The sequence below is a fragment of the Centruroides vittatus genome, unplaced genomic scaffold, assembly GCF_030686945.1.
Source record: "Centruroides vittatus isolate TY-2023 unplaced genomic scaffold, ASM3068694v2 contig_866, whole genome shotgun sequence".
Taxonomy (NCBI): Eukaryota; Metazoa; Arthropoda; class Arachnida; order Scorpiones; family Buthidae; genus Centruroides; species Centruroides vittatus.
In genome coordinates, this window is record NW_027122565.1 from 482,493 (window position 1) to 500,424 (window position 17,932).

A 17,932-nucleotide genomic window follows, 5' to 3' on the forward strand; every position below is an offset into this window, starting at 1 on the left:
TCAATGTCTATTTTAAAAACAAACTATGCTAACAATTCTAAATACAGTTTTTGAAATTTCCATCACAACTGATATATTCTGAATGTTCAAAACCAGAATAGGGTTGTTTATTTTTTTGGTTTATCAGAAGATCTTGGAGTTATTCTAAATAAAGTGTAAAGATAAATGTAAAAATAAACTGTAAAGATAAACTTTATTATATTCTAGCATGAATATTGAATTTCATAATGGAGTAAATAAACATTACTAAAGTGGGGTTCCTAAAAATCAAACTTAATTTTTCCTTATTTATCTAAATTAAAATTATATTGTTTCTGATATTCTCTTCATTATTCATATAAAGTATTGATTTTTTAAGAAGCATTTAAAAAGCATTCATGTGAATATATAAGATTTAATTTTATCATGTACAGTTTATGTACTAAAGTCTCAATAACTCAAGGTAATGTAGATCAAGATTATCTTGGATAACACAAACTGTTTGATAAATTATTAAACTGAATTTAAATGCATTAACACAATATATGATACTCTTATTTTTAGAATACACTTTTTATTAAACATACAATAAAACACTTTTAATTTTATTTACAACTATACTTACTAAAACAAATACAAACCTCTGATTACAATTAAAATTTGTATTCTTATGAGAAATCACCAGAGTAAATTGTTTTTAAAATTTTCAGCATCCATTTCAAGTAGTATGCATCATCTGGCCAACATTCATGAAATGAACTATACTATATTACATTTTCATCTTGTTTACAAAATACTTTATTAATGAATTTTTTTTACAATTTCTCTTTTGATTAAGTTGATCTCAATCAGGACTCTATTTAGATAAGAGCCATTCACAAGCCAAATTGATTAACTCCAAATTTCAAATTTTTTAAAATTTTAGTGTCAAAGCACTTGACATTCTCAACTTTTTATATTCATAATAAGTTTTCCTAATAATAAGGATCAATACGACTTAACAACAAAATTTTATTGGCCATCGAAAAAAATTTTTATTTATTTCAGAAGCCAATCTAATTAATGCCATAATTAATGTAAATCTGCCAGCACACACTGTGATTGCAAAGCTGCAGTGACCAGTGCCTTGTAGATAATGGGAAATTATTTAATGTTATCTCATAATAAAAAGTAGGTAAAATAAATTGATTAATTACAGTCTAACTGCTGCAGAAGTAAGTATACTTAACTTAGTAAAATATTCAACAACTGTTTTAATTTTGGTGGCAATTAGTTTTAAAAAATGAAAAGCTATACCATTATATCAAGATATATGAAACTAAAAATAATTTTTTCATTCCTCCTATTAAACATGATTCTTATCAAAATTTACATGATGGGACCTCAAATAAGCTGATGATTTAGACAATTTATGTTGCTGAATAATCAATTTATACAAAATAATAACAACAACCATTGTAACAGTAACAGAATAGTTATTATTCAATTTTGCAAAATAATCTTTAATAAAAAAAAAGTACAATAATGAAGTTTGTCTTCAATAAAAAACTATGTAAAGACTGAATTTGATGTTATTACATTTTTCACTTGCTAAACCAATTAATTAATTAACTTTCTCAATCACATCAAAATCATAATAATAACAACAATTATGGCATATCTGTACTATCTTATCCATTTTATATGTTGTAAAATAAAAGCTACATCTACAATAATACATTCTACAATGCTCATTTGAATTTATATTTTAAAAGGAAATTTTTAAAAAATGTATATTATTTTGTCACTTTTCTCCACTTTTCATTTTATGGAGTTAATCATTTCGGCAAGTGTGTGACACACATCATGATAGAATATCATTCTCTAAACAATTCAATATCAGTAACCAAGATACAAAATGCAAATGCACCATAATAGTTCTTTAATTTGTTAAAAAATCCTTTTAAATCTCAGTTGCAAGTTTACAATTCATAGAATAGTAATGATATCAAGTGTAAAGCCAATGTAAAGCAGCATTTATACTTTAAAGAAACTTGTACTTTAAAAGCCACTTAATTCTCTTTAATGTTTATTATTATAAACTTTGAAGATGATAATAAATATTAAACAATGATCAAGACACTATATAAGAAATTTAAATCTAATAGTGCTAGCATAAAGAAATGATAAAAAAAATTAATTTTTCATCATTTTGCATTCTACACATGTACTTTCAAATAAAATATAAAAGGAATGGTCATCAGCAAGTTTGATATATTCATTTCTTGCACAGTTTTGCATGAAAATTAGATAAATCTTTATTTCTGATTTATTTTTTTTGGCATTTCAATGAATCTTTATAAAATTTTTTTTTAAAAATAATTATTTTAAAATTAGTTTATGGTTTTGAATAATTAATGATAAATTGATACCATTTTATGATAGCTAATACAATAATCAGGAAAATCAGTTTCATTGGTACAAATTTTTAAGTGAGGTTAAATAATAATGTAGCTTCAAATAAAATAAAATTTTGATATTAACAATCATTTATTCATAATTTATCATTATTAATGCCAAATTAAAAAATTTATACACTGAGATTGTGAACACATAAAATTTATAGAATTTGAGGGTTACTGCTCTGTAAATATTTAAGTTTGTTTATATGTGAATCAATTAAAATTACCTTATTTATTTGAAAGTGTGCATATTTTTTAACATATAAAGTTATTTTAGTAACTCTAAAAAAATTACCATGTAGAACGTTCATCTGTTCAGTTATTTCCATAAAACTATGCTGTAATTTTTCTTGAAACCTTGATTTTGTAAGAATAGAACGAATAGTTGTCTTGATATCACCATTAACTCTGTATTTTCTATTTGATGGAAAAGTTTTTGATGTCTTATGTTTCTTCAAAAACTGTATACTTTCCAAATCAAAGGCTTTCCTTTTTAAAGGAGGACAGCCATTTACATAAAGATTTTTCTTCATTTCCAGATGAAATGGTGAAATGTCTGTGAAGTCATCAAATGTTACCTTTGTTTCATATTCTATATAAATTAAAAAAATATGTATATAAATATAAAATGAATATTCAATAAGTAAATATTGCAATATCTATATATACATATAAAATTTAACCATATTATAAATTAAAGTAAATTACCATTTTGCAAAATAGTTCTGATGTTTTTTAAATTAAAATTTAAAGAAATTAATAATTATTAATAGTAATAAAAAGTATGATAATTTCTAGTTTTCTAGATTAAATGTATTTTATAATGATGTGTGTAAACATCATAGTTGTTTATAACCTTCCATCTTTCAGGCTAAGAATTCACCTTTGAGAGCAATTGCCACCTGAAACTAGAAAATCTCTGCCTTTTTGAGATAACATAGCACTTTTAATGCATTGTCTTCACAAATAGGGATCTACAATCAATGCTAAAAAATCCCAAATTTGCTGGTATAGTGATTCTTTAAGAAATTGTCCACTCTCCAACATTATCATTTTCTTTGAATTCAGCATTGCCATACACATATGAGAATTTCGACAAAAGCTTCAAATTTCTGATTAAATTATGAAAAATTAATTTATTTTAAAAAATTGGCACACGAGAAGTTTTGTCTTAAAATATGGTAGATATATAAAATCTTCCGTTCTTTGTTACCAAAAAGACAATTTGAAAGTTCTTGTAAATCTAAGTCATATGCGAAAATCACATTCTCTTGGCTACAAGCTATAAGAAATTATTAACTTTTGTAATATTTTCTCTGTAGATAAATTAACTGTATTATATACGGTACAATGTACTATTAATCTGTATTCTACTTTTTTACTACTAGTAGTCTGTCTAGTACGTAAAGCTAATGTTATAAACTTATTTTCTAATGCAATGCAAATTGAGAGGCCTGTTTCCAAAATCCACATACAGCCCAACCTCCTTACAGAATGCATTTCCTTACTGCCTAGAGTATGAAATATGTGCCTTAAAAAAACTATATGCCAAGTCAGACACTACAGGTATTCTCTGTTAAATTCTATTATATATTTAGAAAACAAATTATATATTTATTATTATGAAACAAAAATGGAAATTGAATAAATGCTTAGAAATGCTGCAAGTTATGTCTACATTCTTTCTCAAATTGGTGTTTTTTTTTTATTTCTCAGTCTTTGTATTCCAAAATCAGCCTTTCTTAGCTTTAAAGTCAGTTTCATCTATAATCTAAGGTTGACAAGTACATAACATTATAAAAATTTATTTGGAAATTTCTACTTCTATAGTGATATTTTTATAGGTTAAAATAGGATAAGTAACATGATAGAAATAATATTTAAATAAACCACTTTTCAAAAAAAAAGGAAAGAAATTGGATTACATAAAATATTCAAACAAGATAAAAACTAATGTTTTTTAAACAGAACAAAAAATAATAATGAAATAACTATTTTCTGACAGTGATAATAGGATCAGAATGAGACAAATGTATCAGAAAGAAATGCAATAAAAATAAAATAAGATAAAACTGATTATTTGGTAAATTATAGTATAGAAAGAGATTAATAAAATTAAAAATTTATTCTTAAATCTATATGGTTACAAGTATTTATGAAATATAACAGATTTTAATGTGACATTAAAAATGGAAATAGCTTTTAATTATTAAGCAAATTAAGATATTACTTATGAAAGGCTATTTCTGATGCAAACTGTGTTTTAGGTTGTTACTTAAAATTAAAATTTTTACTTTAAAGTAACAACTTAAGATTTTCAATAACAAAAATGCATTTTTTAATTAAAAAGTTACTAAAATATTTTTTAAAATTTGCATTAGTTTCAATAAATCAAAAATAACAATAGTCATTGAATTTATTTTTATTATTCACAATAATTTCAATTTCTTAAGATTATAAATATGTAAAAAATTTAATAAAGTGACATCATATGACACTCTTCATAATTTATATTATACAAACATTAATTAATATTATTTGTAAAAGCCATCTGCAATTCTGTGTCAGATCAAATTTGTAAGGGGTAAAAAGTGATAATTTAAATAGATATTATTAACAATTCTGTGCCATTTGCATCATCATGCCATTATGAAAATAAATAGCTTAGAATGATAAATCAATCAACAGATAAATGTGTTCATTTTAATTTTTACTATAAAACTGAGATCCACAATTCAAATATAGTCATACATTGGATCTTGATCAAATTTTTAAAATTGTTTTTATTGTAAAAATTGCAACTGAAAGTTCAATTAAAGGTATGTTTGTGCACTGTTTATTCATAAATCAATATTTATGAAAATAATGATATAACAGATGCAGCTGCATTGTTTATTCACTATATGGTTAAAAGACAATATCATTTTTAGTTAACAAGCTAACAAATACTTGGCAAATAATGTAATGTCTGTAAATTTTACTTCAGAAACAACAATAAATACATCTGATATATAAAATTTTAATAATAATTCAGAATTTATGCTTTAATAATTCATAATTATCAATATTACATCTAATAAACACTAATAATAATCATAAAATCAAGTATACAAAACAAAAATTACTTTGAATAAATTAACAATCTTTATTTCATTATAAATGCAAATAAAAGTAATATTTTTCTGTATTATAACCTTGTGATAGCTTTTTACAATAAATTATTAAATCTACAAATGTAAAACTCGATATCATCATATACCTTTTTAATCTTTCTTAACTTGTTTACCTTTAATACATGAATTTATACTCTTAGATATTGGTCTTGTAATACAAATTGTACGTTATTTTCCTCTCATGCTCGTGAAACTCATTTCAGTGATATTATTTTTATTTTAGTGTTATATCTTTTTATTTGATAAAAGAAAGACATTAAAGTGTCTTTCTTTTATCAAATAATATCACTGAAATGAGTTTCATGAGCATGAGAGGAAAATAACATACAATTTGTATTACAAGGCCAATATCTAAGAGTATAAATTCATGTATTAAAGGTAAACAAGTTAAGAAAGATAAAAATGTATAAATGATGATACTGAGTGTTACATTTGTAGATTTAATAATTTATTGTAAAAAGCTATCACAAGGTTATAATACAGAAAAATATTAATTTTATTTGATAGCATCTTTCTTTTATCAAAAAAACTAAAAACTGAATTTAGAATTTTTAACTATAATTGTTTTACATGTAATAATTCCTACTGTGATCTCCATGTCTTACAACGTTTACAGTATGTAATGCAACTATATATGCTACATCACCCTTGGCACTGTGATCATGCATATAGTATACAATAAGAACTTTTATAAAAAATATCTGATTAAATTTTTTGATTCTTGTATTCTTAAAGCAAGCATATTAGAAAATTATATCTGTATCAACACAAGCAAATTTATTACTATTCTTATTAAATAAGAATGCAGTTAAGAAACTGCCAATTACAGATCACTATATTGAAGTATCACATAACTTCCTTAGTGAATCTCCTCTAATAATGAATCTGATAACAATAAAAATCATCTAGCACAGTTGTGACAAATGTGGCCCATAGCAGACATGGTCTCTGAACATATTTGACACATCACTTATAAATGATAAAAATACATCAACTTTTAGTATATATTTTGAAATAATCAGGTAAGTTTCTGCCTCCCAGAATTATCAGTTTTCTGTGGAAGAATATTCCCCAATCTAATAATCAGCTGATTTTCTTTTCTTTGCAGTTTTTTCATAACATTTTAATTTTTTTCATGCTCAAACACACAGATTAAATACTTTCATCTACTACTGACATATAGTGTATATTTGATAGTGTCTTAAAATATTTTTAATGTATATTATTTATCTAATGCTCTGTAATGGATTAGACCATTAATATACATAAATCTTGTATCCAACTGCCAAGGAATTATCATTTTCCTTGAAGAGATTAAAATTATGAACCAAGATACCAGTGAATTGTCATTATCATATGTACAGTACACATATCGTCTGAATTGCTCATATATTCTTTATTCCTCATTTTATTAGTTTTCTTTTAATGGAAATAGAATAGAACAGAATAAAAAATTTGAAAATCCGTTATTTTTTGAATGTATTAACGAACAAGTCCTGTTGCTATGCCAAGGTAGTCTGCATACTGCAGTTCTTCGCACTTGTTCATTTAACCAATCAGAGAACAGAAACAAGACGGCGAGAATATATTAGCTAAAGCTCTCTGCAATACGAAAAACAAGTATAAAATCGATAAAAGACGATACATTAAATTTGGATATATGACATCTAGAAGCGTAGTACAATCATTTGAATTCATTAACTGACTTTAAATAATTTCACGTATTTCGAATCAAACCGTAAACAAAAAAAGAAATTTATGATGTTTCTATTTGTAAAGATTTACAGTAACTTGTGACGTACAGTACATAATTTAACAGGCCATTTATTAAAAGAATTAAAGTAACATAATACCGTAGTCTCGTAACGCAACACTAGACGATATAAAAGAGCACGCTTATCATGCATTATTGCTTTTATCGTTTACTTCAGTTATCAGCACAAATAATTCTCATACTTAAAATTATTCCTTATAATTAATTACTGTTAAATAAAAATTAATTTTTTTGACTTACATCTGTAGATTTACTTCTTGGCATATAAAATAACATTTAAAAGACATTACATTTACGCTGTACAGTACACGAAGGAGAAAATAAGCATATTTTTAGTCATTTTCGTTTGTTTTATCGTATGTAAGTAAAACTTGATAAAAGCAATTTATTAAAGTTTTAATGAAATTATTTGTCCTCGTGACAATGTAACATTGTCACGAGGACAAATAATTTTTAATTTTAGTAATAATGATTGTATACACACATATAAGTTAATACATTGCTTGCATAATAAGCAACGTACCGAAATCGTATATTTAATTTAATCAATTATAAAGTAGATATAGTCCATATACATTATATAGCCTAACCTTTTTATGATTCAACCAGAACGACACTCAATATTGTCATAACAAGATATTTGCATAAACAAGTTCGAGATAAAAGCATTATTTAGAACTATTTGCCAGATCTAAACTACAGTTTTTTTAAGTGTTACTCTGTCAAAAACAATAGTCATTTGTTTCCTCAAAGTCAGCATGTTACATTAACTCTTTATGAACAATTCAATAGTCGCTGTTGACTATTCTTTTGTTTATATTCACAGCATACGGTTCTTGAATAAGAACAATGTTGACGATATTCATTAGAAGTCTAAGAGTAAGCAAGAAATTTAACAATTACGATTACAAATTTTGAACTTTTAATTGTACAGTTATATGTAAAAGGAAAAAACCAAAATTAGTTATTAAAAAATTATTTTGGTAGAAATTAAATTAATTTTTGAGCAGAAACAAAATACACACAGTAATAAACTCACGCATAAAAGCAAGTATTCACTAGAGATGCCCAATTTCCATTGGATGCATCGATTTTTCTGCTTTAATTAATTATGAACTGTTTTCTCTTATGCGAATTAATCGCACAGACAAAAGCAATTCAATTAAAATTATGTGAATTCGGTGAACATAAAACAGTCGAACAAATTATCCTAAAACACAAATACACATCCACAATTAAAAATTTAAATCAACTGAACGATCTTTAGTAATACCAGGACCGCATTTGTGGATGGGCATCCTGAGCATGGACTAGGGGCCTCCACGAAAAATAAATAAATAATAATAATTAATTAATGTTTCTAGTCTTTTAAATATTATTTTATCAATATTAGTCTGTTGTGAGTATAATCTATTAATAGGACTTAAACAGATTTAACTTGAAGATAAAATTAGAGATCGAATTAGCCTCTAATTTCATCTTCAAGTTAAATCAATATAAGTCCTATTAATAGATTATACTCACAACAAACTTAATAATTATAAGATTAATAATAATAAGGATAATTGAATTAAAAGAGCAAGAAGTAAGGAATGATCCACAAAACGAAATAAGCGGGATATATAGTTATAATTAAGATCTTATAAGTTTAAAATGAAGAAATCTGTAGTAGAATTTCTTTACAGATTTTTTTTATAATTTAGTTATTATAATTATTTAATTTATTGGACTACTGTTTGAAAACATGTAGACCTATAAATTCCCACTGTCGTCCGTCTGTCTTTTCTTAATTTCGAGAACGGAGTTAGATAGATGAAAGACGAGACCAGATGTGACAACCTTAGGGGCAGGAGGCTCCAATTAATTATATTAGAACTTTTAACGTAAACCGGAAGTCATGATATTTCAATTCAAAAATTTTCCCTGAAAGGAGTTAAATAGATGACCGGCACGACTCTATTGCTAACAGGACAAGTATGATGTACAGGGCAACACACTACTAATTTGATGTGGAGAACATATATTTTAAATTAAATTTATGATTAAAAATTACAGCCCGGCATTGTAACAATGTCACAATAAAATACTTGCTCGTTTCATGTGCATTCCAATAGTTCATTTCGGACTCAACCTCGAAATCGGTATTAGCAAGGTTGAGGCCGAAGTTATTTTTTTCTTTTCTCAACGAAATTTGTTTTCGTGTAAAAACTGATATTACCAATTTTTCTTTACAGGATTTAAAAGATAGAAATAATAGCAATACATAACTTATATTTTATTCTAAATTAAATCATCACTTACATTTTATTTACTGAAAAAAGTTAATTATATTATGCATAAGGTTGGGGACTTTTCCGACTGCCAGCTGCAATAACAAAAATTTTATTAACGTATTTAGAACTAGCAGTTTTCAGCTGCTCTATTATCGCTGAAATTAATGGCATCAGCTGTCTAATTAGATAAATTGAATACAAAACTTCATTCGAATTTAAAATAAAACTAAACGCATGTATAATATAATTTAATGCTGAAGGAAAAACAATAATTCAAGAATACAAGGATGTGTTTGCTTTAAATTTAGGTAATAGCGTGAAATATAGTGGTAACTCTTACTGAGAATGCTAAATGCTAAATTTGGCAAAAATTCGCTTTGGAGTTCGAACTGGACACGCAGTAAATAAATTCGCTCGAAGTGTAAACTCAATCTGTTGCATGCACAAGTAGCTCTATCTCGTTTTCGGTGTTTTTTCACTTTATTTTTGGTGTGTTTGGATATGTATATTATATGTTATTCGTCGATTTTTAGCAATTTCTTCCCGTAATTTTACTTCCTCGACAGCTTTCGGTGTCCCATACGTTTTGTATCCTTTAGTTCAGAATTTTTCGAACGGAACTTTTAACCTACATTTAACATGTTCGAAGTTTAGGAGCTTCTTCTCCCTACACTTACGATTTTTTTCTACCGTTTTGTTTAGGTTTATTTTGATTACGGAAACTCGACACATGGGATATCTGCCGAAGGAGAATGCCTCCCGGGAGGTCTTTTCTAAGGGAAACTGACCCCTATTTAGGTGTTACTAACGTAAAGAAAACCTGAAAAACTCCACGTGGCCAGCCGTTGGAAAGCGCGAACCCATGACCAACTACCAGTGTTCAGTGGTTTTATCCACTAGGCCACTGGTGGGCTATCATGGTTTGTAACGGCGTTACACTCTTTCGGAAACTCAAAACGCATAATTTGCCCGATATGCTTTTTCGTACACAAACGAATTTATTCAAACAAAATGTGAAAAGTTACCAAACAAAGAATACAATCTCACATTTGCAACAATGTGTTAAATTTGATAAGATGAAATACGAATGAGGGATTTCCCACCCTCTGTACCAGCAAAAAAGTCAATGGAACCATACCTGTACAGCTCTGATAAGGTACCAATAATCTCAATCAGAGATGTAATTGTACCTTAAATTTCACAACTGTCACAATTAAATCACACGTCTATCAACACGTTAAGTAATGGCGGCTGTTAAAAATACACAAAAACTTTCTGTTCAATCCAATATCGCCTTTACTTATTAACCATGGAATCAGAGAAATATATGAAAGCAACGAAGTCTAAGAGTCTATCGACGATTGAGATGAAAAAAGAGCTTATCGCGAAACATGAAAACAGTACACGTGTAGCGATCCTTTAAAAAACGCCGAAGTCGATGTGTGACCAGTAGCATAAATGCAATTTTCATGTTATTATGCAGTACTGTATTTACTTATTTATTGTTTTTGTGTTTTAATTTATTGTTAGGGCATTTAATTGTGTTATTTTTATCTTAAATTATTTGTATTTGCTGTTTTAAGTTTATCGAAATCGGTATTAGCGAGGTTGAGGCCGAAGTTTAAAACGCGAAAACGTGTACGTCGGATTTCAGCGCCGCTTTCCCGTAAGCCTAGAAGTTTGACAATGGCGTTTGGAACGTTGAGCATGATTCCACTGACTTTCCAAACACCATTGTCAAACTTCTAAGCTTACAGGAAAGCGCCGCTGAACGTCCGACGTACACGTTTTCGCGTTTAAAACTTTGGCCTCAACCAACCTCTCTATTATTTCTTTATTTATTTAAAATATATATGGAAATGCCATTGGACAAGAGATTTCCACCCCAAGTAACAGTTAACCCGCAAATTAAGATAAAATAACAAATAAAGACAAATACAGTAAAAATAGTAAAATACTCGCGATATATACAACGAAAATAATTACATAAAAGATAATAGCTTATATAAAAAATACAAGGATTTATATATTAAAATAAGGTAATAGTAATTAAAGGTAATAAGGTATAGGTAATTAAAATAAGGTATAAGTAATTAAAATAATAGTCTAAAAATTAGTTAAAGGTGGTATAGGCTACGTCGTTGGCATATTCGTTTATAACGTAAGATGTCGTAATGTAAGATGTTCAACAGATTTCGAGTATTCCGCGTTTAGGACCTGGAAATAAATTACAGTAATTCACTTTCCGTTATTTCTAATGGCAAAACTGATTCGAAGTTCGAACTGCTTTCTGGAATGAATTAAATTCGAAGTACGAGGCACCATTGTAAAAATGAATCTTTATTATATTTAAAATATTTTTTGAAACTATAATCATGCAAACCTCTTAATAAAATAATTATCAATGTTTTATTTTATTTTTTAAATTAAAAATCCTACTAAATAGATAATAAACTAAGAAACTGTACTGTTATTCGAGAAACACAAAAAAAGCTGTTTTACTGTGTTTGCGTGTTATCACATTTACATCACTACCATAAATAAATAAATCTTATTACATGTGTAAAAATTAGAACTCGCTTATACGATCGTACATAGAGTTATAAACCGTTATAGAAATTAAATCATGTTCACAGGTTACCTGTATTTTCAATACATTTTATATTTAACTTTCATCTGAACTGTTTACGAAAATAATCTTTTTGCTTTTAATTTATAAATAAATACAAATTTCATTAATATTAAATTAATTTTTCTGTATAAAAAATGAACTTCCATAAATCCAACTTCGCTAAATCTATCTTAATTATTTCAGAAAAATATATTGAAATTAAGAAAGTTTAATTTACGCGAATCTTTGTTTTTGTGCATCACATGCCTATATCGTAACTGCCAAATTTCATTTCCTCCTTGGAATTCTCGGTGCTAAGATGACAGATATACTCGTATATACCGCGTATGTAGTATGGCAAGGTTCTTAAATTGGCGGTTTTTAAGCAAAAAATTGATCAGAATTATTTCCAAATTAGATTGACCGCTAGCGCTTGAAACGTTTTGTAAGTGAAGTAACTGCAAGTATTGTTTAGTGCAGAGATTTTTATCCTGGATTCAGGGTCCCGTCATGTTACGTTTACACGATAAACGTAACCGATTTAAAAAACCCCTTTGAATTCAATCAACTTTTCTTATTTGAACAGAACCAGATTAACTGATCTCCATCAATAGTATAACAACTAAGTTATTTTATTACTAAAACTCTCTTGGCAACTTTAAGTGGATGAATGACATGCTATCATAGCATTAGCCATCTCCTGGAAATAACTGGAAAAATGACGTCATTTTTAACCAAATCAAGTTGCATTCTGTATAAACGTCGTCGTAGCCTACATCTTCATCATTCCCGTTTAAATTAGTCACGTTAAATCTTACTTCAACTAACTTTCTTCGTGAAAATGAAGTCAGTATTAAACTTAGTTCACACTGACGAATTTCTCGTCATTGGTGACGTTGTTTCCGAACAATATGTTTCTGTTCAGCGAATCGACAGACATTCAAACGTGTTGAGTTTTTTGCTAGAGAAAAATATTCGCCACCAATCAGAATGGCAGATTTGTTAACGAAAACAGAGATGGGAAATCCAAAATGGCAGGAACGAAGATAGCACATACGACCTACGATGTGGTACAATTTTTGACTAAAATAAGTAACGCTCCATTTTTGTTCTCTGTTTTTTTTTTCTTTCTTTCTTTTTAATAAATAAATGGAAGTTACTATCATTAAGGCCATATCACCAACTAGCTGTTATCAGAAATCTTGTTGTAATGACGTTTATCTTCGTTCGCAACTGGCTGGCAAAGCTTTTAGCTGTTCTCATCCCGCGAAACGCTAATGAGAACCGAATTCGTTTTTTGCATTTCTCTTTCGCTAGGCGAATGTTTGAGTGAAGTAACCATTAGGGTTCCGCAGATAATTTCAGGAGTAAGTGACTTGCATTTCCTTCAATTAAGTTATGAATGAAGGAACAAAACGTAACACTATTAGTATTTTTTTTACCGTAAACGCTTTTATAATCGTTCAAATAAAGGCGCGATTAAGCATTACTCAAACTAGGGGATCTGTTTTAAATTTAATTATGCCAATTCGAGGAACTTAGTCTCAAGTTATACATATAGCAATATAAATGTTGGGAAAACGACATGGTACAAATTCGACTTGATAATCACTTACTTAACTCATTCGTACTATATCACGTTCGTGTTAATATAAACACAATTCGAGATTGCCTGTTTGTTTGTTTTGTTAAGCTATGGCAACGCAACACTTGGGCGATCTGCCTAGGGGGATGCCTTCCGGGGGGGTCTTTTTAAGGGTAACTGGCCCTTATTCAGGCGTTACAGACATGGAGAAAACCCAGAAAACTACACGTGACCAGCCCGTCCTGGCGACGCGCGAATCCATGACCGAACAAGTGTTCAGGGAACGGAACCGTTTGGCCACTGGTGAGCCCGATTCGAAATTGAATCCCGTAGTACTAAACACCAACCTTTCACTTCAAACTGAAATATTAATTAAAAAAACACAGCCGATTTATTTCTGTATATTCCTATCGACCTCTCCAACTGTATTTAACTCGTATAATTTTACTGCAAATAACAGATTTCATTGAGTGTGTTACTATATTAATAACAAAATACAAAAAGTTACCTCCAATCATCATTAATCTATTGCGAAAAGAAAATTTCTACAACTTCGTTCTGTGCATGTATTTTCCGTTATGTTTGAATATGATCGGTATTATCACGATACACCAATCATATTCAAGCATAACAGAAAATACATGCGCAGAACGAAGTTTTAGAAATTCCGTTATAAATTTAAATTTTACAAAAAACTGATATGCAGAAATGTTTCTGTATATCATGGATTCAACGGTAAATTCATGTATCAAACAATAAATTAGTTCTCTTATGAACTGTACTGTACATTAATTAACACGCAAACAAATATTTTACACATATACATATAAATAATTTATTTTAACAAAATTTTATAATTTCTCAATTTTATTAAATGAAACGAGTTGTTATTTTAATAATATTGTTAAACATTAATGTAGAAAATGAGGATAGAAAATATTTTAAAGTTTTAAGTAACATATTAAAATTATAACTTATCGTGAATTTTGCAGTCACATCGACTATTCATCGCCACGCACAATGATAAAAACGCCACACTCATTTCAAAATTACATTATTTCGAAACGAAGTTTTCTTAAACAGTAACTCACGGTTCTTCTGAAAAAGGTCGTTAAGAATAATAATCTGTAAAAGGAGATTCGTTATTCCATGATTCCAATCACCTACTGAATCGATTGTTTTTATTTTAATTCTTCGACAATTATTATGACTATTTATATATATACTTATATGATCTGTTATTGCGTTTGTACACACATTTATTCATCAGCGGATTCAGACGAATCCAAAGCGGGTTAATTCAAAAATTTAAAATATTTGAATAATTATAAGGACCTTTTATTAACGATTGTATTGAGAATGGTTCGATAAACCTATATTTGTCATCATAAATGTTCTTAAACACAGCGTTTTGAGGGTCAACAAATTGAAAAAAATTTAAATTTTGTCAACGGGAAGGACTTAAGTTCTGTAGCCTCCGCGGACCCGCTCCTGCATTTATTATTTATATTACAGTAGAGCATCGATGATCCGACCCACGATCAACCGTCACATCGGTTAACCGACCGCGTTCTAGTCGGCAAATTCAAATGTCCGCTAGTGATGTGGCGCTACAATATTTGGCTATATCTTGGCTACTTTAATATTATTTTTGTTAAATTTTTTGCGTGTTTTAGCTGGAAACACTCAAGGTCCTAGGACCTTGGGAAACACTGGCTCGACCATGAAAGGGAGGCCAGTATTTAAACCAGGCTTAATTTTCTATTTTTTCTTTATTTCTGTATTTATTTTGTGCAAAATAAATAATTTAACGATAATTATTATTTTTAAAAAATTTTGTTAGGCTTAACATCGATGAAATTCAATGCGAAGTAGGTTAATAGCGATATACTAATATGCTTATTACATGGGATATACTAATACACTATACTAATAAATGTATTTTTTCATACTTTTTGGTTATCCGACCAACCTCAGTCCCCAATTGAGTCGTATAATCGACGCCTCTACTGCAGTGTTTTTCAACCTTTTTCATTGAGTGGCACCCCTGATTGAAAAATAAAGCCGTGGCACCCTTGACCGGCGGTGGATCTAGAATCTGAGTAAGGGGGCTAACGGAGGGTAGGGGGCAGATGAATGTTTTGCGAAAATGAATATTATGCGCAACGCTGGGGTGGGGTCTAGAGAGGGGACTCCCTCCCCGGGAAAAAAATTTTAAAAATTGACAGTTTGAAGTAACATTTTAATGCAAAAATAGTGTTTCTACGTGTTCAAAATCAAAATTTAAGTCTATTGAATTTTTTCGAAATACTGACAATGAGTTATCTTGAACTACACTTTAGGTATTTTCTTGGAAATTTACTTAAAAGGTCCTAAACTTTGCGACACCCCAATCGTGGCGTCGTGGCACCCCAAGGTGCTGCGGCACCCCGGTTGAAAAACACTGCTCTGCTGTATTACTAATAGCCCGGGACGCCCCTAGTGGGCGTTCTAGCAGTAGCGATGTCATTTCCTAGTATAAATAATTCATATCAATAATAAATTCTTATTACAAATAAAAATAATAATATTACTGAATTTTTCATGGCGTTCCCTACTAAATCGCAGTCAAAAACGCAAAAAACCACATTTATTATTTTAAATAATAGCTAGGGGAGCCCTTAGTGGCCGTTTTTGGCATACCGTAACAGAGACTGCCCAGTTTTTCAGTTTTATATAGATGTGTAAATTGCATCCAGTTCGATTCCCCGCCATCACGTGATGGGGCTTTAAACGTACGTCACTCGTACTGGTCGCTTCCACTGACAAATGAGTGAGGTCGTTTCGGAGAAAGAGCCTACACGGCTAATATCTCCATATAAACCGTGAGGAAGCGAAGATCCTGTTCGATTAATACCGGTGTCATGCTGGATCAAAGTCAGGGCACGGCTAAAGCACTGGCTATTATATTCTTTGTGTGCTTTTTGTATATGTGTTTGTGTTTAAGAATTTCCTCATTATAATGTGCTTAGTCTTAAAGCTTTTTTAGTGTGATGTATGTGCTTTCCTTAATATTTCTAGACTTGTGTGTATTGTGAAGTATCAACCTTGTACAATAAAAGACTACTGGAAAAATAAATACCTCATCCATTTTCTACAGACGCTTTATTTCGTAGGCGAATTCTGAGTAATCAATTTTCCAGTGTATGTATTTCATATGTTGTGAGTTTTTGGTACAGCTATGTCAATAATGTGTGATTATTTTTGTCGATATATGGTGTCTTGTCTGTTGTGATAGATTGTTGTTTGTGATTATGGTACTGTCATTGTTGTATGTGTTGTTTTCTATGACCGTCTGAAGTATATTTGTAGTATGGTTGTCAGATGTATAGAAGTTTGTTTTTGCGTGCAAACTTCGATGCATTGCGTTTGCCATTGGTTATGTCGAAGTAAGTATTCGGTTTGTGTTAAAAGCTTGCAACTCGATGTGATGTGTTGTGTAGTTTCTTGTAAAATGTGACATTTCCTATATGTGTCATCTTTTAGTATTGTCTTTTAAGATATATTTTCTACAGTTTGTGTGTTTATGACCTGCTCTTTCATGGCAATCGTGAACCCTTCCGTTTCTTCAGAGAAAGACGTCCGTGAGTTAGCCAGCCGTTTGATACAGTTCTGTCAATGCAATTCTACTACGTTATACGAATACTATATGTACACGATGAAAGTTAACAGGTATGACACCTATCCCGATTAAGTTAACCGGGAGAATAGAAGCCAAAACGGTGTTCGTAAGGAATTCAAGGTTGATTTAGATTAAGACCTCGTTCTTTCAGTTATTAATTCCAGCAGAAAGCGCAAGCAAAAGATGTATCTACTAAGATGGACGTGAGAATTCTGCAATTAGAAGTTTTGCTATTTCAATTGTTAATATTAAACAATAATACGGCCATCTTCAGCAATATACAGTAATAAAACAAATCTTTACAGTTTTGTATTTTTAAAATATACTGTACTGCAAAATTTTACTTATTCGATCGAAGTTCACCTAAATAAGTTTCCCCATACTTCTATTAAAATATGAACTTTATCAAATGAATTTGACAAACCTTTTCTTAAA

The 17,932-nt window shown here is 29.2% G+C and overlaps 1 protein-coding gene across 6 annotated transcripts in view; it reads right to left on the reverse strand.

Annotated features, from left to right (window-relative positions):
• The window catches only part of LOC136982853 (histone-lysine N-methyltransferase SETDB1-like), a 120,261-nt gene that overhangs the window by 39,142 nt on the left and 63,187 nt on the right, over positions 1–17,932 (reverse strand). For all 6 annotated transcript variants that reach the window (XM_067279386.1, XM_067279388.1, XM_067279387.1 and 3 more), the window contains one exon: positions 2,716–3,012. In XM_067279386.1, coding sequence (XP_067135487.1) covers positions 2,716–3,012 — 297 coding nt within the window. The remainder of the gene's footprint in view (positions 1–2,715; positions 3,013–17,932) is intronic.